The following is a 27,731-nucleotide window of genomic DNA, read 5'->3' as shown; positions in this document are numbered from 1 at the left end:
TTTTGATGGATGGATTATATTATTGCAGTAGTATATATATATATACGTTTATATATATATATAAATATATACCACGTCTAATAATATACGTATGAAATAAGGAAAATATGTAGGGGAGTATACGAAATCAAGTTGTATAAAACATAAATGCATACGGCATCGTAAAAATATATTGGAAGAACAAATTTGTCTCTAATGCAATCTGGTTTTATAGCTTTTATTTTATTGCATAAAAAATCATTCAAATACTCAGTCTAATCGCAATGTCAGCACTTGAACTTCATTTTATATAAGTAGGTATACTAAAAATGAACGAGTATGTAGTATTATAAATATGGAAAGCACATAGGCTTATTTACATAGAATAGTTTATTTTGTTATCTTTTCTATTACTAATAATAATGCAGAAGATTTTGATTACTACTGATTAATACAATCACGACTTCAATGTAGTAATATTAGTATAATATAAAGGTGTAAACATTTTTATTAAATTTAATAATGAAGTTATGTTTTTTTGAAATACTTTCTATTGTTATATTATTATCTATTTTAATGAAAAATAATAAAACAATTTTAACTTTCTATGATTTTTTATCTGTATTTTAAATTGCGTTTTTATACGTAGTTAAAAAATAAGATTGTAACGTATAAAAAGATTATTTTTTTTTTGTGTGTTTAGTGTTTACTACATACATTATAAAATGCGTACATACAAATTATTTTTATTTACAATTATTTACAGTATTATTTTTTTCTTTAAATCTTTAGTCGTTTTGGGTATTTTATATTATGATGTAGATCTTTTATATTCGTTATGATCGATAATTATTTTATAATTGATTTTTATTTTTCACTCATATCTACATAAACTATTGAGAAAAAAAAAGTATTTTCAAAACTAATAATTAAGTATTTAAATTTATATTATATATAATATATATATTATTTAAATTGGAAAAAATCAATAAATACATTGAATTATTGTATTAATTTTAATATATTTTAGAAAAAATAGAACAGGTACAACATTTTGTTTTGAAACAGTTAACTTTGTTTCTAACATTCGACAAATTCAAGCATTGAATTTAATTTTAGTCTATAATTTTAATTCTAGTTTACACTTTTAATATATAATATTATAACTTATGAATATCTTTCCAAACTATTAATGTATATAATGTCATATTTTCGTTGTTATGTCTGGTTCTATTTCTTTTGTGTGAACAAGACAGTAAAAAGGTATCAGATTAAAATGATGTACCTATAGGCAATAATATAAATAACAAATATATTATTTTTAGTTATTGATAATGCTGGTTTACTACTATATTATCTACTATATAGTTTAAGCCAATAAGTGCAATATACTATTAATAACTTACTATTCAGATAGTATACCTAATAATACTATTACAATCTTACATAATATGTTTTACATGGCATTATGTAATTAAGAAATCCCAATAACTGATAAAACTGAAAGTGTTATATCTATTACTTAATGTAAAATATATACAGTAATAAAATAATTATCAAAATATTTGAGGAGATAATGTATTTTTTAAGTACGTGATAATAGTTTAAAATAGTTCAGATTAATGATTAATGAACATTTGTTTTATTTCGTTAAATTATACTGATATAATGTCATAGACAATTTTTGTATATTTAAAATATTCATTCTTTAAAAGTTGAATAATTTCTTTATATTACACTTCTTATAACAGGACAAAAACTTGTCCAGAACATTTTGTAATAAGATTCGTGACCACGCACAATGAAACTCAGTTATTATTTTTTGTGAAGCAAAAAAGTAACGTGACTTTTGCGAACGACCCTGTCAGGTGCCATAGCAAGAGTAAAAACAAGGGTTGCACTTGAAAAGGTGTAAAAAATATAATAATCGTGTACTGTTTCTTGTACAGCGTAAAGATTCTTGACATAATAATATTGTACATTGTATACTGTATTTTTATTTTTATTGAAATAATTTCTTTAAAATAGGTTTTTAGTACAACGTTTTTATACTTAGCATTTGTAATTTATAGTCATAAAAATATCAGCAAAATGCATTTAAATTCGTCACATAAAACATACATCATGAGTTTACCATTGTACTAAGAGAAATAAAATTTTTGAATTTAGTTTTTTTTTATTGTTATTAATTGAAGTAAATAAAGAGAAAAATATTCGCAATAATATGTTTCGTGTGTTATTTTTGAAATTAAATTCAAAGTGTTATACTATTATACATGTATTTAAAATTTTAATTTGTGAAACCTGGTTGTAAAATCTATTGAAATATAAACAAAATAGTTTTTATAAAATATTATTACTGTTGATAATAATATAGTTCAAAGGACTTTTAATTTATTTTTTATACGTAATCAATAATATTATAAGTATAAATTTTTAATTAACCACTTAATATTTTTTTTCTACTTTAATAAATAAAAATAAATATATAGGTATAAAAAGAAGCAACAATAAAAATAACCCAAATATATAAATTTGCCTCTTAATTTAATTCACGTTGAATTTTTATAATATTACAGTAATCAAATTCACTTTTAAATTTGTAGTTAGCGGATAATAGTAGGTATAACATTTTTAAGTGTTAGGTAGTTGGCAATATTTGATTAGTGAGCACTGTAAATAGTTAGCCTTATATCTTTTGTATTTTTGGATATTTTCGTTGTACACGGAGATTTTTGGGAGTGGGTATAGACTACTAAAGTATTTTTGTACGATTTGTGTAGGTACCGAAAATAATTTATTCCATCGTCCGATTTATTAATTATTCACAGAATCATCCGTCCGTCACCCTACTACTTACGTGTGCATCTTTGTATGCGTTTGACAGCGTGACACGTGCGTGAAGTTGGATATATATTTTATATGTATGTGTATGCGTCGGCGAGAAGGTTGGTGGCCGGGAGGATTGTTTTGGCGGGGTAGGTGGGGTTGAAGGTTTGAGTAAAATATAACATTCCGATATTGATTTTGTCTTTTTACGCGATAGTGGCACACGGATTGTGGTAGATGGTCGTATTTGTGTTATACACTACATACATACATTTAGCCTACTACTACTGCTACCACTTTTTCTTCCACTTTTACTACTATTGCTATACAGCGTGGTTGGTATGGAGGTGGTCGAAAAACTATAAATAAATTATTGCACGCTGTTGTTTGTTATAGGTAGGTCCGTGGTTTAGCGTTTGGCGGGTGGTATATATGTGTGGATTGCGGAGGACCCAATATAATATATACGTCGGGGTGGAGGTGATAGTGGTGACTGATGGTAAGTAGGGAGAGAGGCTAAACAACAAGGAACGTTTTTATCCTCCTACAACCCCAGTTCCCACCCCACCAAAATTGCGTATAGCCGACGGTGCGTTTTGCCGAATGTCAAATGCAGGACCGACGCTGACTAGAGTCCCTAAAGGTCAGAGTTTCGGGTAGTTTTTCAGGGCGCATAACAGTGTAGTGTTCCGCGCACGATAGGGTAACTAACGTCCGTTTGTTGTTGGTTTTTTAAGGTTTTTCAACGAAATTAAATTAACCGATTTATAGCATTAGAAGGGATTCCGTCGTTACGATGACAATAACAATCGATTATTATTGTCAATAATATTTTGAAAGAAAGAAAATATTACCTACGGTTTTATTAGTGAATATATGGTGCGCGTAAGAACAGGTATCATTTACTTTTAGATATTTTTTCAAATTACTATTTGATGTATAATTTCAATATTTTTCTTTATTATTATTGCCTATATAATATACTAGTACAATAATATATATATACCTATTATATCTAAAACTTTACGGTAAACACGAGTTTTCTCGAGTATTTATTACTGAGTCACATGCAATTTAATTACAAGGCGTAGGTACATCATTATTCATTATATATCATTCTTTAAATATTATTGAAAAAACCAGTAATTTCAAATTTATCTAGCTAGATAATTAAAATAGAACATAAACATATTTTTACTATGTATAGTTGCCCATTATGATATGTTGTATACATGAAGATTATTTTATAGTATGGTTAATACTAACGTAATTAGAAACGGTTCAGTTACAGGCAAATTAACTAAAAGAGGCAAAGTTTAAAAGAAGAAGATAAGTTTTAAAAAGTTTTAAAGCTACTGCTTCCTTGGCTCCCCCACCTTTGAAAATCTCCTTGAATGCGTGAATAGGTATATATTTATACATAGGTACATTAGATTGATTATTTGCTGCGTCGGCCATACATTATACGATACTGTGATTGTGTCTCGAAGACTATAAAAATGGTGACTTTCTTGAAGTATATTATTAGGGTCTTACAAAGAGCAACACATAATGTTCAAAAGAGTTCTCTTCTTCCAAATATATTTATTTTACCAGTGAATAAGCTATTGCGAGTCTAGAGGCTATCTTTTTCCTGTATAACTACAAAGATCGTTTATATCGTTTGATTTTTTTAGGGTTTAGATGTGATTACTTTAATCATTTGTTACACTAGTTTTGCGCGCCATTGTGTAAACTTGATATTTAACGACTCTATTGAATAAATCGCGGGTTATGAAGGTGACCATTATATTACGTCTGATAGTTGTTTTTGTGTTTGTAAATGTGTGTCACTACCCAGAGGTCGGAATCCTGCGTTAAGCAATGACGTTTTTATTGAAATGAAACATTCAATATGCTTAAGTTATAATCATCACCGCAGTATTGTATTATATTGTAATAGCTTAATATTATTGTTCTTTGTTTTAGACTGGACGAAGAAATATGATCCGTATAGTTTTGCCAGTTTTATTATTAGTGCTGATTTCAACAGCTGCAGATGTCAACGCTAAGGTAAATGACAATATTTGTTTAGTATACCTATAATATATGTATACATAGTTTAATCTGGTGGTATGAAACAACTGTAATAATTAAAATATGTATAAAACGAATTCTCTTGCTGTGTTAATCTCGGGTAAATCTATGCTTAGCTCATTTTGTCTAAACGCCTTTTAAAAGGCCCGGTATTAGAGGCTTTTGGGAGAGGATAAACGTAAAACGACCAGAATACAAATTGGCCGAGCGCCATTTTAAATACTCCCTTCCTTTTACACTTCCTGTCTACCACTGCCCTTTACCGGGAAAGGGAAACGTGGTGGAAACTATAGCTTTTATCTGAACAAACGTTTATGCAATGTAGAACTCTAAGACCAATTTTCGAATTGTAATTAGAAGTTTTAGGGAAAACAATGGATGCTTAATGGTGTCTAAAAGGTCTCAGTCATTAAATGTCATTAAATTTAAATATGTATTCAATTTTTATTTCGTAAACATTGCGTTTAATATACATATGCACATTTAAAGTTATATAATAATTGTCAAATTTTGTATGATTTAAATAATTTTCATGAACCGTTGATAGTTATTGATGATATTTTTGTTGATAATCAAAATATTTTGGTTAGTATTTATTAATTTAACCGTGTTAAATTAATATGTATAACTACATAAGACAGTAATCTATTATTTAGTATACATTTAAAACAGTGAATAATGATAAATCGTTTTATAATATTATTATACAATGTATATAACTGAAAGACGGTTCTAAGTGGTGATAGGTTTATCTTGAAACCTGAAAAATGTTGTTAAATGTTGTGAATTTAAAAACATATTATTATTAGCGTTTAAATTATGTTAATAAGTTTCTAAAAAATTAAATCCTAGATATATAATGTGTTTTAACCTTCTAGTAAGCGAGATATTTTCTATCAGAATAGTAGTCACGCGTTGTAAATTTTACAATACTTCTAATATGATGTCATTATCGTATATAATATATTAAATATTATTACATTTATTGTTTTATATATCTAAATAAAATTAACTAATATAAACATATTATATTAATACAGAAAGTATAAATAATAAAATAAAATGAATACGTTCAAAAAATTGTTTTTATTTAAATTCATAAAACACTTAAAAAACAATCTAAAATGTAGATAATAACATTTTCGAAGAATATCCATGACCGTCGATAAGATAACAATTAAATATAAGTAAAAAAAAAAAAAATAATAAATTACAAAACAGTTGTATTTTTTACAACAGTGTGCCTGCTGGAAGGTTAAAGTATGTAGATACTAATAAACTTCTCTTAAGACTAAAATAAGTATTATTTTTTAGTTCAGATCATACCATTGTATTGTTAACGGCTGGTAATAAGAGTTCATTGACTAAAAAGTAATTAATGTAGTCTGTAATTAGAATTTATTAGTATTAACTATTAACTATCTATTAATGTTCAAGTAACATATCTGTATAACATATATATAGAGTAAAGAAATATCACACTCTTAAAAAATGTTTCAAGCAGTATTATTTTTTTATTTTTTGATAATTTTTAAAATTGAATATTATCAATATCATATTACACATTTTACAAGCTATATTTGTTTTAAATAATTATCAGCTATAATATTATATTATATACCTATTATATAATTTAAGTTAAAAAATTAAATAAAATCCATAAACAAATATTTGATTTTAGTTAAAATTTAAAACATTGAAATTATTTTGTATTAAAAATACAATCTCCTAAAAAATTATTGAGGATCAAGAACATTACAACTAAGTATTTTCAAGATATAAAAATAGGACTAACTCAAAGATTAGTTTCTTTGACGTTAAAAAAAAAATGTTTAGCCTGAAAATTCTGAAGTTAATTTTTTGTTAACAATTAAGGTATAATTATTTATATTAGTATATGAATAACACGAGTAAACTTGTATTAATTCAGTAAATTGATTTAGTAGCGGCAAATAATAAAAATAGTATATTTCAATTAATCTAATATTTACAGTTTATAGTATAACATTGTTATTATAATACGTACATTATATTGTTCATACTCAAATTTAAAACGAGGAATTAAAAAAACTTTACTTATTGATTAATGTTAGTTATGTTGTTTTATAATTAAAACAATGTTACAGTAATATGTCATATTATTCTCATATATACTACTATAAATAATGGTGTTGAATACTATCATAATTTACTTTCACCTTTGACAATTGTTGTTACTTACTCATTCACTATCGAAATCGAATAAGTACAGACAACGGGGTTGTTATTTATGAGTCATACCAGCCCATGGGAAATATTAGTTTTGATCCAAATCTACGAAAAGGTAACATTTGCATATATTTTCATATCGAGGGTATCTATATCTTTTATTTTACTTGGTTTTTAAATTATCTATTGCTTGAGTGGGATATTTTACATTTACTTTTTTTTTTTATCAGTAAGAGTTTATTTTATATATTACAAGTATATAATATATATATATATATATATATATATATATATATATACTATATACATTATACATTATACATCTGAAAATTCATACGCGTGTTGATAAATCGTAACGAAATCTATAATTCACTCGAAACATTACTGGTTATCAAATAATATAAATAGTTAAAAATTTCTATTTTTTTTTATTTTAAAATATTTGAATTTTTTCAGTTGGAAGGAATTGTTCATTCAGTGAAACATGTTTTTATTTTATTTTACATTATTGATATAACATTCACTCATTATTTATTACATTAAATTATTATTTTTTAATTAAATAATATTTTGTATATATTTTGAAAAATGAACTTCATGACAGTAAAACTATACATCATACATTTTATATTAATAGATTTTAATTATTTGTTGAGTTTACTTAAAATTGATTTTTTTACATTTTTTTTATATTTTCTCCGAAAAACGGTTTATACAATTTATTTTGGTTTTATAGAGAGTTTAAGTACAGAACGCGAGAAAATCAGGTGGGAAGTAGAGTTGACAAATAATTCAAATTTATTCTCAGATTTTTTTATCAATCGGTACTTAAGAAATATAACAGATTTAAATATTTCTATGTTGTACCTGTATTAGTTAAACAAATATATGAAATATAATTTTAGTCCTTTTAAATACTCTTCTCTCTCTGTTGACTGCTATCAATTGATTACCTATAATTATTTTAATATTATCATTATTTATTTTAATGGTATTACCATTGAGTTTAATCAATAATTTATGTAGAATCTATATTGAATGGTACTAAAAGATACATTGATCTAAAAGAATAAAGGAATAATGTAATATATTTTTTTTATTAAAATATTATTTTTAATTATTCAAGTACATATAAAATAATTATTAATTATTTTTAAAATATTTTAATTGGTTAATTTTTCTTTACTTAAAATTAGTCACCTTAAAAGATAATGAAAATAAAATTTTAAATGACGGTTAGGAGTTCAAAGTAAACATATTCTGATAGAGGGTAGAAAAAGCTTGTAAATATTTGTTCACCAGTCCATCTTGGCCAATGTTGATAACGCTTCTAGTTCACCTTATCCCCTTGGCAGTGGGTTTTATAAAATATGATTGATTATAATCGGACCTTTTGCAAAGGGTTTAAATTCTTCCTATCATCTTACATTGAAACTAAATCCACTGAATTAATCACAATATTAAATCCTGCTTATAGTTATATAATATTATTTATATCAATTTTTTTTTTTTAACAACGATAATATGAAAATATATTGAACTCATTTTATATACATAATTAGTAATCATTGATAGTTAAAACTTACTCGTACAATGTGAAAAATATAACATTTCCCTTCATTACATGGAAATTATGAATATTCTAGTGTAGTGTTGTATATTTAACAGCATCGGTTAGTAATAATAGGTTTAATTAATAATTTTTTTCGTTTAACTTAGAAACTAAATTGTTATTATGAAATTATATATGTTAAGTGAAGTGATGAATGTATTGATTTTACATTGATATGTGTATGTGTTCATTTTTGTGTCTGAAAAATGAAGACCATTTTTATAATAGAAGAAGTTTTTCAATTTCAATATCTCTTCTGGCAAGTTGGTACCTTTTTTGAAGGAGTGGTAGGAGAAAATTTCCAGTAATTTTCTTAAGAATTGAAAAAAAACAACATTTTTTTACCAAGCAAGTTTTAGGTTTTAAAAGCTACTAAACCGAAAAATTAAATTATAATTGTTTAATTGAAATTGAAGCTTGATTTGTCTTTAAATACTTTTTAAGCTATTTAATTTAAACGAAATAGAATAAAGATAATTATTTAAATTACATTTGTGTAATATGGTAGTAGTATTTTGTTACTAATAAAAAGTAAATCATAATGATCTATGTATTATTTTATTTTTTATAATTAAATATTAATACAGTAATTATTTTTTATATATATTCAAGTTCATTTTTTTTGTACTTATACTTATTGGAATTTTTTTATTATTTAGTTAAGAAGTAATATTTTAAATTTCTATTTCTATTCCTTTTTTTAACTTTCAAGTGTAAAGAAAAATAAATTGAAAAAGTCTGTTTGGTGGAAGGACTATATACAAGTTAGATTGTCTCCACGTTATATATCAATGGACATTTATTTGGTCATCGGCCATTCTCGACACACGTGCATGGGGATTTTCTCAAAACATCTTGAACAATCTATCTTTGTCTGGATCCTGGACTTCAATTATCAATGATTTTCAACGTATTAAAGTGAAATTCAATCGCTTCCCCATTATTCCTTGCTACGACACTTGATGCCATCACAAAACCCCTGGATGTATAATAGACTATCAAATCCTTAAAATCTATCGTTTACGGGGGTTAACGTAACTTTCTGACAGGAGAAAAAATGAGCTACGTAAAAAGTACTAGGTATATAACATACCTATATAAGATTTTTACTATAATGTAAATGTATTGTAGATGAATATTATTCTTGAGGTTCTATGTAAATTATAATTAGATTATGGTATGTACGAGCAAAAAGGTTTTGTTTTTATAAATGTTATTAAGTAGTAATTATGAGTATTGTAGTATGTTATACCCAACTACTCTTCTAATATTAACAATTATAATAATGCGTGTATTTATCATAAATTATTTATAATAATGAATCATTTAACTAATATAAGGTTCCCAATTTTAATGTTAAAACATTTTCGGAGTAAATAAAATAAAAATTTACTAAAATTATTCAAATCAAAATTATTATCAAGAGAATCGAAGATAACTTTATACATCAATTACTTGAGACAAGCGTTGACATAATATGGATGTGAAATGTGTACTACTATAAAAGGTGACTACTCTAAATTAAGTATGACGGAAAGAAAAGTGCTCAGAAAAATATTTGGCTCAGTTTATAATATGAAAACGAGAAACAAGACATAATAATGACTTACAAAATATGTATGAAAAAACAAATATACTGTCGTACAGTAGAAGTAAGAGAATAGAATGGGTTGGGCGTGTATGGAGGGCAGATGAAAAAACTATAAAATGAGTTACAGAAGGAAGAATTGTGAGGAAAAAAGTCTAGGAAGACTTTAAACATGATGTAAGGACGTAGTAGAGAAAAATCTAAAAATAATAGATGAAAATTTTCAAATAGAGGATGCGAATGACAGAGACCGATGAAATGAAATAATGGTGGCAGCGATGAGCCTATTGATCTGCTATGCTAAATGAAGAAGATATAATAAAACAATAAATTAATAGCCGATATTTAACTTATTAAGAATGTTATACCAACTCATAGAGTCCATTTTTAAAAAAGTGCCTCATATTGTCTGCATTATTTTTTACATAAAATTATTCTTTTATGTATTCTTTATAAAAAAAAGTTAATAGACTAATGCTATTGTACTATACTAACTTTTTTCACTATATTTTTAATTTTAATTTTGTTTTTTTATTAAGTAAACGCCATTTGAAGTTTACTTTTTACCATTGTACAAGTAAAATATTTATTATTATAATAACATATATAGGTAACAAGTATTATAGGCATATATACTTATTAAAATTCAAAGAAAAAAAAAAATAATATAAGTGATTAATCGTAGTAAATAAAGAATATATTATGTGGCCTTGTACAATGAAATTATCAAAGACTGTTATTATAGTTACGTATTACATTATTAATAGTCGAATATTCATAGAAAGATTATTATTAGTACGTGTAAGATAAAGTATACCCTAAGACCTAGTGTTGCAGGATCTTGGCTATTAAGTCGTTCAAGTATTCCCAAAGCATCAACTTCATCTTCGATCAATCATTAAATGAATAAATTTCCAAATTTCTTAAGCCATCATCTAAATACTATGTAATTTAATTCACTATTCACTAATATCTTCATTTTATAATTATAAACAATATATTTATTGACATATCAAATACTTGAGAATATGTTTAAAAACAATTGTTGTTAAATAATAAAAAACATTTTCACACCTCTACGATTATTTTTCAAATACCTAAGTTATAATAGAATTCATATCTTAGTTAATAATTTCAACGTACCATACATTTTCTAAGAAAAAGATTTTGCTTTTATAATATAATTTGAATTTTTTAACAGTAATTGGAAAATTGTTTTTATTTTAAAGTATAGAATAATATAATAATGATTGTGATATCATATTACATATTTACACATGCGTATTAAAACGTTGTTCATATCTTTTAATTTAATACTACAGTAAATTATATAAGCTAATCTGCTAATGTATATTATTAACTATGTAAATTATGTTTTTAATTAGTAAATAATGGTTTATAGTCTATTCATTAGATTTTTGGTACAATTCTTGATATAATTAATATTAAACATTTTTTCATTCATTAAATCTCTAAAGTGAATCGATAGAAACGCACCAAACACACTAGAGGATGTAAAATAAATCAAATCCAAGTATTGTAAACTCAGTTCGATCCGGTTTAATCAGGCATTCATGATTTAAATAATGTATTGTAACTTCTGTAATTTTTATTTGTTAGTATGTGTTATTTTTGTCTTATAGACTTAAATGACTTCATAAGTAGATGTTAATTTTGGTTAAACCGTTTTTAATTAGTTTATCTATACGAATACAGTATTATAAAAAAAGGCTAGGAAACGTGAAACTTTTCCTAAAAATATTTTAAGGTGTTTAATATATGAACTTTCATGTTAAACTTATGAACTCACGTCTGTAATAATGAACTTTAACAAATACTTTTTTTCTTATTATTCTTTCAAGTTGTTTTAACTAAGGTATTTCAAAGTAAAAATGTAGTTGTACTGTAGAAATACTTATATTGTTTTAGTTTAATATCACAACTGTGAATAGGTACTATTGGTAGGTAGGTACTTGACAAATAATTTAAAACATGAGTTTTTATGTTAAATGGATCACATAATACCATTGTACGAGTATATATTATTACACTATTAATTTTAATGATGACTTTTGATTTTTAATCATATAAAATAGTACAATTTTTGTTTTAAATTCTAAATATAAAATAAAATATGTTTTATAATATTTTATGTATTTATTCACAATTTTGAATAAGTTACAACTTATAGCACCTACCAGCTACCGTATGAAATTGATGAAAATTGGTTTAATTTTGTGTATTAGGTACAAAAGTTTTATGGATATTTTTATGCATAAACGTATAAAAATAATTATGATACATGCTTTAATCAAAATATTTACAGAATATAATGATTATTATTTTTAAAGGTGTTTTTTATATTAAAATATATGATTTACTTATTTCAAATAATATTATGTTATTGCTTAGTTTAGCTTTTATAAATAAAAACTTTTTGTACACATTTACATATTTTAAAAATCAAAACTTGAAAATAAATATTATCAAACTTTATTACAAAAGTATTAATGATTAGCATTTATTGATCTAAATACCTGACTGAAATTTTTATAGAATTCTACGATGTTTTTTTTTTTTTTTTTTTTTAATATTTAAAATGTTGATTATTTTTGAATTTCAGAAATGTAGATACTTTATTTATTTTTTTATTTAAAATTTAATATTTTATATGAGGTTTATGAATTTATGATAATATGATGTTTTACAAAATGCTATCACGTGTATTTGATTAAGTAATTATAAATATTTGTGTTTGTTTGTTTTTTTTTAATGATTGAAAATCATTTATTTATAATTTATTCTGAATGAACATCATAAAATATTTAACTAATATTAGGTACAAATATTATTATTTTTTTATACATACATATTTTACAAATACAACACACACACAATCACAAATATTTTTCAATCTTTAAATAATAATTTTATGCAGAATAATATTATTTAATTATTTTGAATTTAACTTTTTTCTTGGTATACATAGATGCCAAATCAGAGGCAAGCTAGTTAAATACTTATTCAAAAAATGTGCAAGTATATTTTTTGCTTCTTCTGATGAATACAAATTAATGTGATCTGGAGGAACCTAAAAGAAAAAAATAATAGTATAAAATACGTGATGGTTATTAAATTCAAGGTAATTTGTAGTATTTACATAAATATTAAATATACTATACATATAAAAGGTCTAAGATTAACACAGAATTTAATAGTATCAGAGTATCTCACCAAAACTGAATGATGGATTATGAGTTCTTTAAAAAAATCGTAAATCTCCTCGTAGGATAGAATATCCAACGATTTGCTATACAAATGTGTATAACAATAAATTCCCAATAGAGTAGACATTTTTTCGTCATTTAATTCATGTTTTTTACAATATTTTGCTACGTCAGCAAGTAGTCTAGACATAATTATTTTCTCATCTGTAGTTTCCCATTCAATGATATCATCTATTTAATGCACAGAAAGATTGTATATTATTATAATCTAATAACTGTACATAGTTCTTATGTAATGACATACCGAACGTATTTATCAAATCATTGTCCGTTTTTGTAAAATTAATTCTATGGCATTGTGCTCTAGTTACATACAGCCAAGTAATAATTTTGCACGTAAATGGTTTGACATAAGGTTTAAACGGGAGTTTAGGATTGAATAAATCATGAAAACTGTTACTTTTTTGTAAAGTTGTTGTTTCCATTATGTGTACTGTTTGTAGATTTGGTTCAGAAACTGCTCTGTATATTTTACGGGCTGGATATTTCCAATAGGTAAATTCATTTATATTGTTTTCTTTTCGTAGCGTTATATCGCCATCATCTTTAACACTCAACAATCGACGTTCGATATTATATCTATTACAGCGAGAGTAGAATAGTATTATAAATTCATAACTAATGTATATACTGTATTAATATTTGTTTTGAAATTTAGCTTAAATATATTTATTAATTATTATATATATTATACTTTGACTTTGCTTTTGTTTAAGTAATAATTGCTTGAGTTTAATTAATATTACTAAATTGCATACTACGTAATTTATAGACGTAATATTATGTTATGATAATATTATGGTTTAAACAGGTTATTCAATCAAATAATATACTATATTTGTACTATGTAGATATTCTTAACAATGTATGTACATGATTATATTTAAATTATCATATTTTTATGTACCTATTTTTAGTTTAATTTACTATGTAAATACGTTTTGTTGTATATCACTGAATAACATTGCGTTTTTAGTTAATATTTAATTTAAAGTAAGTAGTATAAGTACATTTTTAAACGAGTATTTAAATGGTATCAAAGTATACCTAGAAAATTGCTGTATGTTGTCCTGGAACAATTGATCGTTAAATCGGTTAATGTTGTCTTGCAAAAAAATTGAATCATTTCTAATATTTTTAGACTTTTCTGTGTCCATAGTTTTGTTTATCTGTGTAAATTCTTCGTCTGAATCCATAATTTTTAAAAGTAACTACTTTTGCGTAATAACTAGAGAATATTATCTTAATAATACTCAACTAGACATTGTTTAAATCATACGTGTTTCGTTACCAATTATTAAAAAAATCAAGTTATAGTATTCAGCCAGTGTAGTGATAGGATTAAAAATTTGACATTGAAAACTAATTAATATTACTGTATTCGAATTATGTGGGACAGTTGCGTGTTGTATGTCTGTTAAGTAGGAAGCATTATAAGTTATGTCAGTTAAGTTGTTTTATACAACGTAATCAACTTTGGCCGTTTTAATTGGTTCTATGTGTCTTGTGATGGTTTAAACGAGAGATTTATCGTAGTATTTACTTTTGTGATTTTGTCATATTTTATTCGTTAATCTTTAGTAGATCTATTGAGACGGAACGCGATGATAAGTTAAAAAAAATAAATATATTAAAATATTATAGAAGTATTGATGAAAATAAGTACATTTAAAGTAAGTGTTGATATAACTTTTAATCAAAATCTGCTTAAATTCGATTACAATAACGGTCGAATTTCAGTATCTTGTCTATTTTTTTTTTTTTGAATTTGTGTATTAATAAAATATATTTTATTAAATTAGTTGGTTACTTTAAATTTGAATAGATGTTTAGATAGATATGAATAAAAATTGTATATTATCTCGATTTAACATCTATTTTTGTAAAAATATATAATATATATATATATTCAAACTTGTATGTACCTAAACTTAAGGGCAATCAATGAAGAACCAATCTAGTTAACTTTTTAAGCTTTGGAGTAAACTTTGAGGGGGCAAGAATATAACCTTCTTCCTTCTTCCTTCTTGTTTATTTATATGACAACATTCTCAAGAAAGTTCGGTAATTATTAAGCCTCTCACAACTTTACTTTCTGAGGTTCAAATATACCAAAAGACAAAGCATCCTAAGATTTAAAGCTTAAAACAATAATTATTATTTATTTGAAAATTGACGATGACAATAAATACCTACAAAGTTATTTATGCAATTATAGAGATTAAGCTAAAAAATTTCATTTTAGATTTTTTACTAAAATTTATGAATACATAAATATTGAAATGAAAATTTAGGAACTTTTAGATTTTTGATTATTTAATTTATTTCCTATAATCTTCTACAAAATATTATAAAATAACTAGAAATGTTAAATGAATGTTATAGTTTAATATGAAAATGAAAAATAATAATTTAGAGGAACAGTAATAATTTTTAATTTATTAACCTTATACTACGTTTGTAATACACGAATATTATTGATATTTGTTCACATTTATACTTTATTATGTTTTATGTTGTTGTATAACCTAACTGATCTAACGCTATAAAATATGATTTTCTTTATTAACTATGGGTAAATTGTTGTTGTGAAATAAAATCAAAATTATATTTATAGAAGTGAAATTTAGAAATATTTTTAAATAACACTTATAATTTAACTTTTGAACAAAGAGTTTCTTTATTGTTTAGAAAAACATCTTGAAAATCTTAATAGTTTTCTAGTTTATCTGTAAAAATCTTATGTTAGTCTTTTAGCGCAGTATTAAATTAAATGATTGGAAAAAAAAATATTTACTTGAAATAAATTATATGTGTTTAAAGAAAAAAAACAAATTTCAGTACCTATTAAAAATAAAAATTATTACAATATTGTTATGTCATAGCTAAAATCCAAATATGGCAAAATTAATCAATAATCAAAACTGGAGTTTTGGTACCTACTAGAAGCCGCGACATATCATATGCGTGTTGTGTAAAACGGTAGAGAAGTTGGTATTTGAACTGACATTTCAATAGATATATTCACGAATTCATAAAAAGTAGAAAAAATTCGGCTTTTGGGACTTATCTACTACTTGAATCATGTATGTTGTTTTTAGAAAGTAGTTTATTTTCTTCTCGAAATTTGTTGTTTTTTAAGTAATTTTGCGATGTAGGTTTAAAAGAAAAACACTTTTACAAATATTTAATGTACATATATTATATGTGAATGATTGTATTTGTGTATAAATATACTTAGAATTGTTATTATATTAAGTTATACCTTATACCTAACTTGTTGAAATATATTATTTTAGTCAAGTATCTTATTGAGGTTTTTATTAACATATTATTAATAACGATACAAATATAATTGTAATTTTATTGTACCTATTCAATTTTAAGTGCATATGTATTTTGTATATTTAATTAGTACTTATAAAATACAGTTGCTAAAAACTACTGGCCTACGTGCCAATTTAGTAAGGAAATTTAAATATCAGTTATTTCTGAAATATTTTAAGATTACACTAGATAGGTACCTACTACATTTAGATGTATGTATTTATAAGTTGAGTTCTAAGAAATATAATTTCATGATATATAATGTCAAATATTGAGTATACGTACTTATATATTTTGTACTACATAAGGTAGAACTAATTAATTCTTCAATTTCATTGTAATCAACCAAGTTTTAATGCAAGTTGTTTAAATATAGTTGCGTAAATTACATCATAATTACCATGCGACTGCAGATGTTCTCTATAGCTGTTATAACTTTGCATGTATTTTGTAGTATTTTGTACGGCTAACTCGGTCATGAATATTATTATTCACATTTAGAAATATATTTTATCTGTTAATATTTTACCATATTAATATGTCCATGTCAATAAAAATTTAGAAATTTTAGTTATTTTACATAGAAGTGTTTAGATTTCCAATGATTTATGTAATAAAGTAAAAGTTAATGATAATAAATAATAATAAAAATAATCAAACAATTTGATTAGAACAATAATTTTATATTATCCTCTTGTAAAAATTATAATTGCAAACTAGATTAATCGTCAGTTATTCAACTGAAGCATAATACAACATACCCTAAAATCATATTTAAAGCATGGATATTTGATACTCGATTCAAGTGATGCAGCCTTGGCATGCTGAAAATATCATTATTGTAACATTGAAGGATTAAACATCAAACGCAATGTTTAATTAAAATGTATTTGAAAACTATAGCTACTCGTGGTCTACAGTTTTATAAGATGTAATAATAATTTAATTTCTAAAATTATATCAGTATTTATCCGACGTCGTGGTGCCGTACCCGACTACCCTATGTGACACGACCCCGTCGATAGAAATAAAAAAAATCGTCAAACAGCCGACGTTTCAATTTTTTGGATGGCAAAATCGCAAAATCGGCGTGGCTGATTCGGGTGATAGCCACACGATGATTTGCGGATAAAGAACACGGGCGCATTTCGTGGAGTATGGTGCCGGTACAGCGGAAGGGGGACGTGGGAGAAAAAAAAAGGTCAGACTATACCTCCCGACGACTGTGGGGTGAAGTGGATGAATATAATATAATTATTATATATATACGTATAACGGTGGGGTAGGCTGCAGTCAACGATTAATCAATCTCATTGAGAGCTGACAACTTTTGGCCTGGGCGATAGACCACGGTGGACTTGCGGGGTGGCGAGTGAATGTGTGCCGCACGTGATACGGGTGGCGCGTAAGGACCGTGGTAGACGGCGAGGGGGAGGTCGTTGGCTGACAACACTTTTAAAACCACATGAAATATGTTTTTGATTAAAACGTGTATATACATACGTTATATATATATTATAGTGCTGCCGTAGTGGTCCTGAGCTTTTATCCGTTCGCTCATCGCATAATAATAATATAACAATATAATATAACGCTATTATATTATTCGCCTCGCCCTGCGACTTTTGCTATAATATATACGGTTCTCGGATAATAATTATTATTAGAGGGAAAATTTTGTTCGATTCGGTGACATCAAGAACAACGCGGACCTGCGTGTTTATTAGCGTCATAAAGTGTCGTTCTGACACAACGTGCGCGACAATAGAGCTTTTTTTTTCGTTCAAAGGCTGACAGGCGTGTATACCGAAATAATATATGTACTTAGATACGGCCGCAGTCACAGACCTGCACATTGCACCCACACTCCGGACCGACCATACCGGCAAATGGGCGTCGGGTTGATGTTGCGGCGATGTAGTATTATATTTCCCACGTCCCGTTTCGGTTTTATAGTGTGACTTTGGTGGTAAAACACGACCAGTGTGTGTTGTATAGGTCAAAAATGTTGTGACGGTGACGGTGTATACGCATAACCGTGAAAATAAATGTTACAAATTATTACAATAACAATGTCGTAATAAATATTCAAATATAGAGTACATAATATACATTTTTATGACTGTTGATAATGACTAAACGACATTTGATTTTGTATAATATTATTCGTTGTCTCGTTGATTCTTTTCAGAATAGCGAAAAGATTTATTTAAGTACATTCAAGTATTTAACTATCCAATTTATCGTTTTCGCAGAAAATAGGAAAAACCTATAAATTCACTCTGATTAGAAACTTTGAAAATTGTCATGGGTATAATACTACATACAGAACTCGTATTGTAAGCACTAATTAATAACATTAAAACTCGTAGTATACTCAGTTTGTATTGGATAATATATACATCGTATAATAGTTAACATGACAATTGAAACATACCGTCGATGATCATTCATTGAATAATCATATTAATATGTAATGTAAGATTTCATTTTTCTTTAGAAAGGTGTTTATCATTTGATATTATATAGCTACAGAATACAAACGAGTCAACAATAGAATCGGAGCTATTATATAGATTATATAATATTCTAGTCAAGTATGAATGTACAAATGTACAATGGTAGCAAAATAATATTATGTGCTTGTACAATTATTGTACCTTTTTTGTCATGTATTGCTACATTAGATTAGGCGATAAATTAAACACTTTTCTTTATATGAGTATTATAATATTTTATACTTAAGTACTTATACACAACATACATACATATTTTATTAATAAAAACTGTTTGTCGTTCGATAATAATTTTATGCTTTTGAAAAATAACTTTACTATACTTCTAATAAACAACAATTCATTCCACAACTGATTTCACAAATAAAATATCCATCGCATTTGAGCACTGCACATGCTGGTGGTCTATCACTGGGTTAAAACCATAAAATTACTTTGACTGCAAAACAATACAAAAAAAGAGAAAAACATAATAAAATATGTCGGAGATACAGTTTTATCGATTTCTAAAAATAAATAATAATAATAATAATAATAATAATAATAATAACAATTTATATAACATAAAAAGTTACTTTAAATGTGCCAATATATAATATAATAAATAAAATAAGTTAGTTTAATTATACATAATAAAGTAAACTTTTTTTAGTTGATATAATATTTTAATCGAGATCGAGATTCCTGGTCTTGTAAATACCTATACACTTTTTTTTATAGTTTATATTTAGATAAAGTGTTTAAAATGCATATATTTCTATAAAATATATTTTTAAACTTCAGTGTATGTAGTGGTAGTGGCGTTGACGGATATATGAGAGGTACCTATGCGTATTCATTTTTTATGTATATACGGCGTTGACTGCTGCTGACCGATAAATAAACTTAAAGGGCCATCAGACTTTTGTCAAAACGCCCGCCAGTAGTTTTGATAAGAATGTGCAGAGGAGAAAATAAGTTTGCCGTGTTTATTAAACGTACACGCGCCCGCGGTGTATTTCTCGGAAAATGGCGTCGGATTATACGCCTCACTAGGCTCGAGACCAATTTGTAAAACGTCTGACGCTAGTAAAAGATATTATTCGTCTTCTGTTTGGAGGTGGATGGGGGTAGCTTTTATCTTGTCCGAAGTAGTTACAATTTTTACCTTTACTCCATACACAGTTTACTTGTATATTATATATGAAAATATAGAATTTTTCTTTACCGATTTGACTTACTGATGATGTATTACTGTGCACATCGTTTGCTAAAGATATCATATTTTATGGCTTTAGAGAAAATAAAAGTCTGATACAACAACGTTTTAATACTGCACGTGACCTACTAAACATAGCTATTTATTATAATCTCGATGTGCTATACGCTCATGTTATGTACCTACCATAAACATTATAAGACGAGTCAAAAGTAAAAAAGTAGGTATTTGACCATTAGTAGATAATAATTAAAATAATTTATTAATTATCAAGGATAATAACTTCTAGTTTCGTTGTAGAACTCGAATGCACTCGCTCGAGTATACTGTGTAAGTATATTTCAAGTAGAAATTGATTGTATTTTAATAAAAAAATATATATTTTAATTATCGTACCTTAAGTAAAAAAAAAAAAAAAAAAATTGAATTATATAATATAGTAGATGTACAATAATATAAGTAATAATAAATAATTCATACAATTCCTGTAAATAATACTATATAATCTTTGTTATGAGTGTATTTATATTTGAATAAATATTTAATTTTATTGTCAACTATACAAAACTGTGATTTCGAATTTCATAAAAACATTTTGAATATTTATTATTATGCTTAAATTAGCATATTATTTATTAACTAAATACTAAATATTTAATATTTAGTTAGGTACATTTTATAATAATTGTTCTTATTGGAAATTAAATGATAAAAGTACGATTCTTAAAATATATGTTTTCGCTGGAATTTTTTCTAAAATTTTTAGAGGCTAATCAGTTCTTTTAATTCCCATTCATTTTAAAAAAAATATTGAGGTCATTGAAATTTGTCCGCTTGAATACCATTCAAAATTAATATTCAATCTTTAAGATTAATTTTTATAGAAACTATATAAAATATCTCAATTCTTCAAATATATCTAAAATTATTAAATTTAAGTTGCCTTATTATAATAATATAGATAGTATACATTGAATTATATAACAGATCTAAAATTGTATAATATTAAAAATGTTCGAAACCATTAATACGTTTGAAAAATGATCAATATATTTTATTAAATTTTTCTATCTTGTTAAAAAAAAAAAAAATAATAAAATACATTTCACGATTTCTTGGGATTACTAACTAGTTATTGGTTATGTATTTTATTTGGAACAATGAAGATGATGCTTTAAAAGTTTCATTGTAATTTCTTAATTGTTGGTTGGAGAATGAACACAGATGGTACTTATAGAGTTGTCAGAGATTAAAAATTTATATTATCAAGTAATAATAATACGAATAAAAAAAACTATAAAAAAGTCAATGAGATTGTTTGTTTATTAGTCATGAAGTTGATTATTTGTATTGAAAAACTTTTTGGAAAACATAAAATTGGTATAAACATTCCGTATATTCGATATAAAACTATGTGTAAATTAAAATTATTTAGTTTTAATAGGTTTTAATAAAATAATAATACTTATTATAAATTATGAAGTAACCAGCTGGCAGGAATTCATTTTGTCACATTTGTATAATAAATTATAATTAAAATCTAGATTTAGATATTTTTATGGAAACTTGTAATTTTTACTATTGGCTGTTAATATCTGTATTAGAAATTGTAAAAACTTTTTCATGTAAGAAAAAATATTGATACAATACTCATATATAGTTTATTAATATTTATTTATATATATATACGTAAAATTTAAAGTATTTATTATAAAATAATAAGCCCTGAACCTTTTTGAAATCAAACTGAGAATATTTTTTTTTTTATATATACACTTTAATAACTCACGTCCAGAGAGTAAAATGTTTTTGATATAATTATAATTTATGTATAGCGTTTAATAGGTAATAGCATATATTATGTTGTATACTCGGATAAAATTATACGATATTGCATAATTCACTTTAATATTCCAATTACCTATCATTTCAATATTCTACGTCAAAATTAAATACTATAAAAGCCTTAATAAAAAACAAAAACATATTTCTATGAATTAAAATGCTATTATATAGTCTTTCAATATTTAAATGAAGTAGATATCATAATATATTATACATCGTTTAAAAATTTAATATGATATACATACAATTTATTGGATTACTGAATGTTTTTGACATACCTATTATTTCATTGGTCACATTAGACTGAAAATAAGTTAGTAAATTTATTTTTTAATTGATAATGAATAGTTACCACTTAAATAAAATAAAATATAAATAAATATCACGGTCAATCTGATGTTTTAAACGTCAATATATTATTATCTTTTTATTTATTTTCGAATGCGTACATAATCGATACTCTGCATTTTATTAAAAGGAACGCTTCAATAAATACAAACGACTAATGTTTAAATAACATTTATAATTGCTTTTAATCAATACACTGTGATATTTTTTGCAACAATATATTGAAACTACATAGTTTATTATTTTATTCATTATGTATGTATCGTATAGGGTTATAAATTTATGTAGTAATAATGTATAGGTATTAATAATCATAGTAATTATTATATTTATTGTAGTAAACACATGTACCAAATAATTGTTTCAAATATTTATATTTATATGAGTATATGATTTACTATCTTATTAGCAATAGTACCTATTGGTTACAATATAGAGATAGTTACATTATAGAAAAAAAGTGAAGTTGTCAAGTAATTAAAAACCATTTTAATTTTTGACGCTGTTGAGTACAAAAACAATTTGAGTGAATTTGTTTTCCCTTTGTTAAGAAGTTTATTGTTAATTATTATTTTATAAAATCAATTATTGGTATAAATATAAATATAAAATAATAATATTTTATTTCTCTAAAAACAAATTTATTAATGATGTGTACCTAATATTTTTAATGATGATAATTATCATTATCATCTAGTTAATTCTATTATATACTTTTAGGCTGTATTATATGTTTTAATAATATAATAAATGATTCAGCATATTATTTAAATGCATTTATAAAATAAGTGTTATTAATTGTGCTTTTCTATTTCGTGTTTCAGGTAATTTCATTTCGAGTATTTTCTTATCAAGTTCCTCCATGGATATTATAATACATATATATATATATAATGTGCGTCACTGGTAAGTGATTGGAAATTCAACTATTAAAGACTATTTGAATACGCATAGTATTAAATACTATTATTATATTATTATATAAGATCAATAATCATATACAGGAGAGAATCCTTATAAAAATTTATATGTCTCATTATGAATATATATGTATATAGGTATACCTATATTTAGTAATTACTAATTATATTTAAAACAGATAAATATTTTAGTAACTATTAATAAATGTATTATACAATGTAATATCGATAAAGTATTGAACTTTAAGCGAATTAATTATTATATAATTTCAAAAAAATATAAGTTATAGTATAGATTTGTTGGCATTTAGGTACTACTTTGTTTATATTTATATATAAAAATATACTTTGCTGTCATAAATAAACTAAAAAACGTTAACAAATAAAAGATTTGCCAGTAAGTAGTTTAAAACATAAGTCAATTGTAGTAATTAACTAACTTACTAGCCATTTAATTTAAATCTAAACGTAATTTTAAATACTTAGATTTTGTTCAGCATCATTCGTGACCAACTAGAATTACATTAGTGCATCGTTACATAATACTATACAGTCTCGGAAAAAAAAATATAATAACAACATAATGAACTTCAACATTTTTTTTGTTTGTATTGTTTACTCGGTTAAAGTATTAAAAAAAAAAAAAAAAAACCATACAAAATATAAATCAAAATTTTTCCGGGGGTCGGTTGGGGTCGACTCGTATATATTCACAGAATACCTGTCATATTAATACAATAATTCTTTCAGAAAAAAAAATTAAATACTTGCTTTGCGGTGCTTACTTATTTTCCATTTATCGATTTTTGAAATGATTCACCGAGACACTGTGGGGCTACAGCGTAAAATGCGCAAAAAGGTTAACCGTAGAATGAAAAAAACAATATCAAGACGAAAAATCTTGACGATATTTTATTTCCTTTTTTTTCTCGCGTTGTATTCTAGAGTCATTTAAATGTAAATTATTATTTCTATTGAAATGAATACAGACGGGTTTTTCCTAAAACTTAAAATGTAAAAAGAAATCTTATTTTAATTAGGTATTATTATCAATTATTTTTAAAATTATTTTTACACGTCATAATATTTATAAATATTTATATTATCCATTCCTTAGTGTATTTTTATCATGAAGATATTTAAATAGGATTATTCTAAAATGTTTGCACTAAACATTGGAGATATTCGGTGAATCTATTTATAATATGAGATATTATATTATGGAAGTATGTATTATGCCTTAGAAGGGCCATGTTTCCATTGAGTGCTGTAAAGTGTTTCAAATTGAAAAGTGAAAAGACTTCGTAAATATTTTGTTTAAGCGTAAAATATAAATTGAATTTAAATTGAACCGATCAACGTTAATATTTTGACTTTTATTTTCATCTATCATTTTATATATTTTTCCAATATTTCGTTCAGACGCATGGAGGTTTTCATATAATATACGTCATACGCAATACGCATACGTAAGTTACACCAGTTATCCTTCTAACCATTAACTAATTATTTAAGCACTAAGTTACATAGTAAAATATTTATTTATATTTTTTCTAAAAACTCTCGGATGTTTTGTCAAGCATAATTATTTATTAAATATGTTAATAACTCAAAATTATCATTTTTTTTCATGCAATACTCTTTATATTCACTGAAATTAATTTTTCAATATTTTTAAAAAAAAATACTAGAGCGATTACTTATGTATATATATTATTTTCTCAATTAATTGGAAAGGACGAGTACATTGAAAACAACGCTGACCGGCATACTTTAAATTACAACTCAACACCCACTGCTACCATCTATCAGTCCTCGCCGTATTAGGGTTGATTCATTATTCGATAATGCGCGGTTCACTAACTATCATTGAGTTATAGTTATTTCTTTGACAAGTCATAAATATTAAACAACACTAAATAAATATGAATAAATTATGAAGATATTCAATAATATTGTTATTACAATGACAAAAATCGATCATTTCATTAAATATTTTTCAGTAAAAAGATACTTTATGAAAATCAAATATAATAGAATCTATATTATTTATTAGTATATTTGGTAAACTATTATCTTTTTATTGACTTTTTTCAAGATTATTGATGAATTGTGCAATTGTGTAAAAGTCTTAATCTTTTAGATCCAATGAAAACGTAATACAGTAAGTCTATCAAAATTTACTTTTACAGAAAAATTCCAATTTTTCATAGATATTCGTTGTACTCATACGATTATATTATAAACATTCGTTATTTATTCGACTATATTTTACTGGTATTGGTACATTTATAGATAACTGTATAATAAACCGTCAACAGGAAAACACTTCGAAGTTTTACCCAAATACTTGCACGTTAATAATAATATATAAGTGGATATATTATTGACATATTTTTTTACACATTCTGCCAAAGTCAATACGTTTAAAAAGTTAAAGAAAGTTGTTTCTTTTGAATTGTGTAGATGTTCAATTACATATTGTATTCCAGGTATTAGAAAAATATCAATATATTAAAATAGGAACTTTGTTCGCATACACCATATAGAGTTCATAATATATTTTAAGCACATTTAACATTCAAAAAATTGGTACCTATATTATGTGTTATAAGCTTATAAACGTAATAACATTATATTACTATAACTCTATAAGTCGTATAGGCGTTTATTGTCTAGGTCTTCCATTTAGTCTTTTACTTAAGATAATCAATAAATAAACTAAAAGGATTTTTCTATAGTCTTGTTTAAAATATTAATTCAAATGTTATTGCATTATTAAAAAACACAATTATACTTTGATATTTTAAACTTTAAGTATCGAAAAAGGAGTTATATTCTAGGAGTATTTATTTTATAGAGTAGCAAATTGCGACAATGTTTTAATAAAAATTGCACCTTATTCAATTTGAAAGTGAACATAAATTGAATTATAGAAAAAAGTCAATGATAAGCAATTTAGTTCTATCCTTAATCTTTAATCCTAATGTCTAGGTATGAGTTTAATCGTAAACATAAAAAATAATTTTATTAGGTGAAAGAATTTTTCAAAAGGGTTTTGTTTTTAAAATAAATGTATTTGATTTTTTATAATAATATTTACTAACGATAAAATTATATTACTTATAGCTATATGTTGAATAAAACACCAACGTTATATATAACGTATTGTATTTATTTTGACTATACTTGAATAAATAAAAAAATATTGTTGTGTTCTACATGTAAAGAACTTAACATGCTTATAAGTTATATGTTAATTTAAAATTATTATGGATACAAAGATAACTAAGTTTGGTTTTGAGTATTTTTAATTTTTACAATTATTGTTGTATACTTTTATAAAGATATGTTTGTAAAATCGCACAATGTAAATTATGTTTGTAAATTACTAAGCGATTATAAGGATTTTGTTGATTAAGTTTTAACCAAGTCAGACTTTTCAAGTTTAATATTTTAATACGGTATAATTAAAAACGACTCGCGCAATATTTTAAATCATAATACAACCGACGGACAAAACTGATTTCGACCAAAATAAGTTTCTACATATAACACAATTATATTATCTTCAAGTGACGATATATGTATACTCCTATTATCTACAATAATATTATGTTTATTCATAAATAACAACGTGCAAGATGCAACTATGGAAATTATATTTTAAAGTATCAAATATGTGGCCATGTGAGTGTATTAGCTGGCGATTATATTATTATTGATGTAGTATTAATTTTTAAATTCACTATTATTCAATAATATCAAATTATTTATAGGGACGTTACATTGTATTTAAAGAATAAATTATCACCACCCCACTTAACCCAAAATAAAGGTGCATCAAATGTACGCTGTTGGCTTCGTCCGCGTGCACGCCAATGACTCTAAAAGTCCAACAGTCTCGTATGCTCTTCATCATTATGTCTCTACTCACAAAATATGTAATGTCGGCCTGCTATATACACGTTTGTGTTATACCACGGTTATGGTCATCA

At 24.9% G+C, this 27,731-nt stretch overlaps 1 protein-coding gene across 2 annotated transcripts in view; it reads left to right on the top strand.

Moving 5' to 3' along the window:
* LOC114126805 (follistatin-related protein 5-like) overlaps window positions 1–27,731 on the top strand; it is a 114,562-nt gene that overhangs the window by 5,518 nt on the left and 81,313 nt on the right. For both annotated transcript variants that reach the window (XM_050200252.1, XM_027990824.2), the window contains exon 2: window positions 4,777–4,860. In XM_050200252.1, coding sequence (XP_050056209.1) covers window positions 4,792–4,860 — 69 coding nt within the window. In that variant the 5' untranslated portion in view covers window positions 4,777–4,791. The remainder of the gene's footprint in view (window positions 1–4,776; window positions 4,861–27,731) is intronic.

This window comes from Aphis gossypii, chromosome 1, assembly GCF_020184175.1.
Source record: "Aphis gossypii isolate Hap1 chromosome 1, ASM2018417v2, whole genome shotgun sequence".
NCBI classification, from domain to species: Eukaryota; Metazoa; Arthropoda; class Insecta; order Hemiptera; family Aphididae; genus Aphis; species Aphis gossypii.
This window is presented reverse-complemented; position numbering and strand designations above follow the sequence as displayed.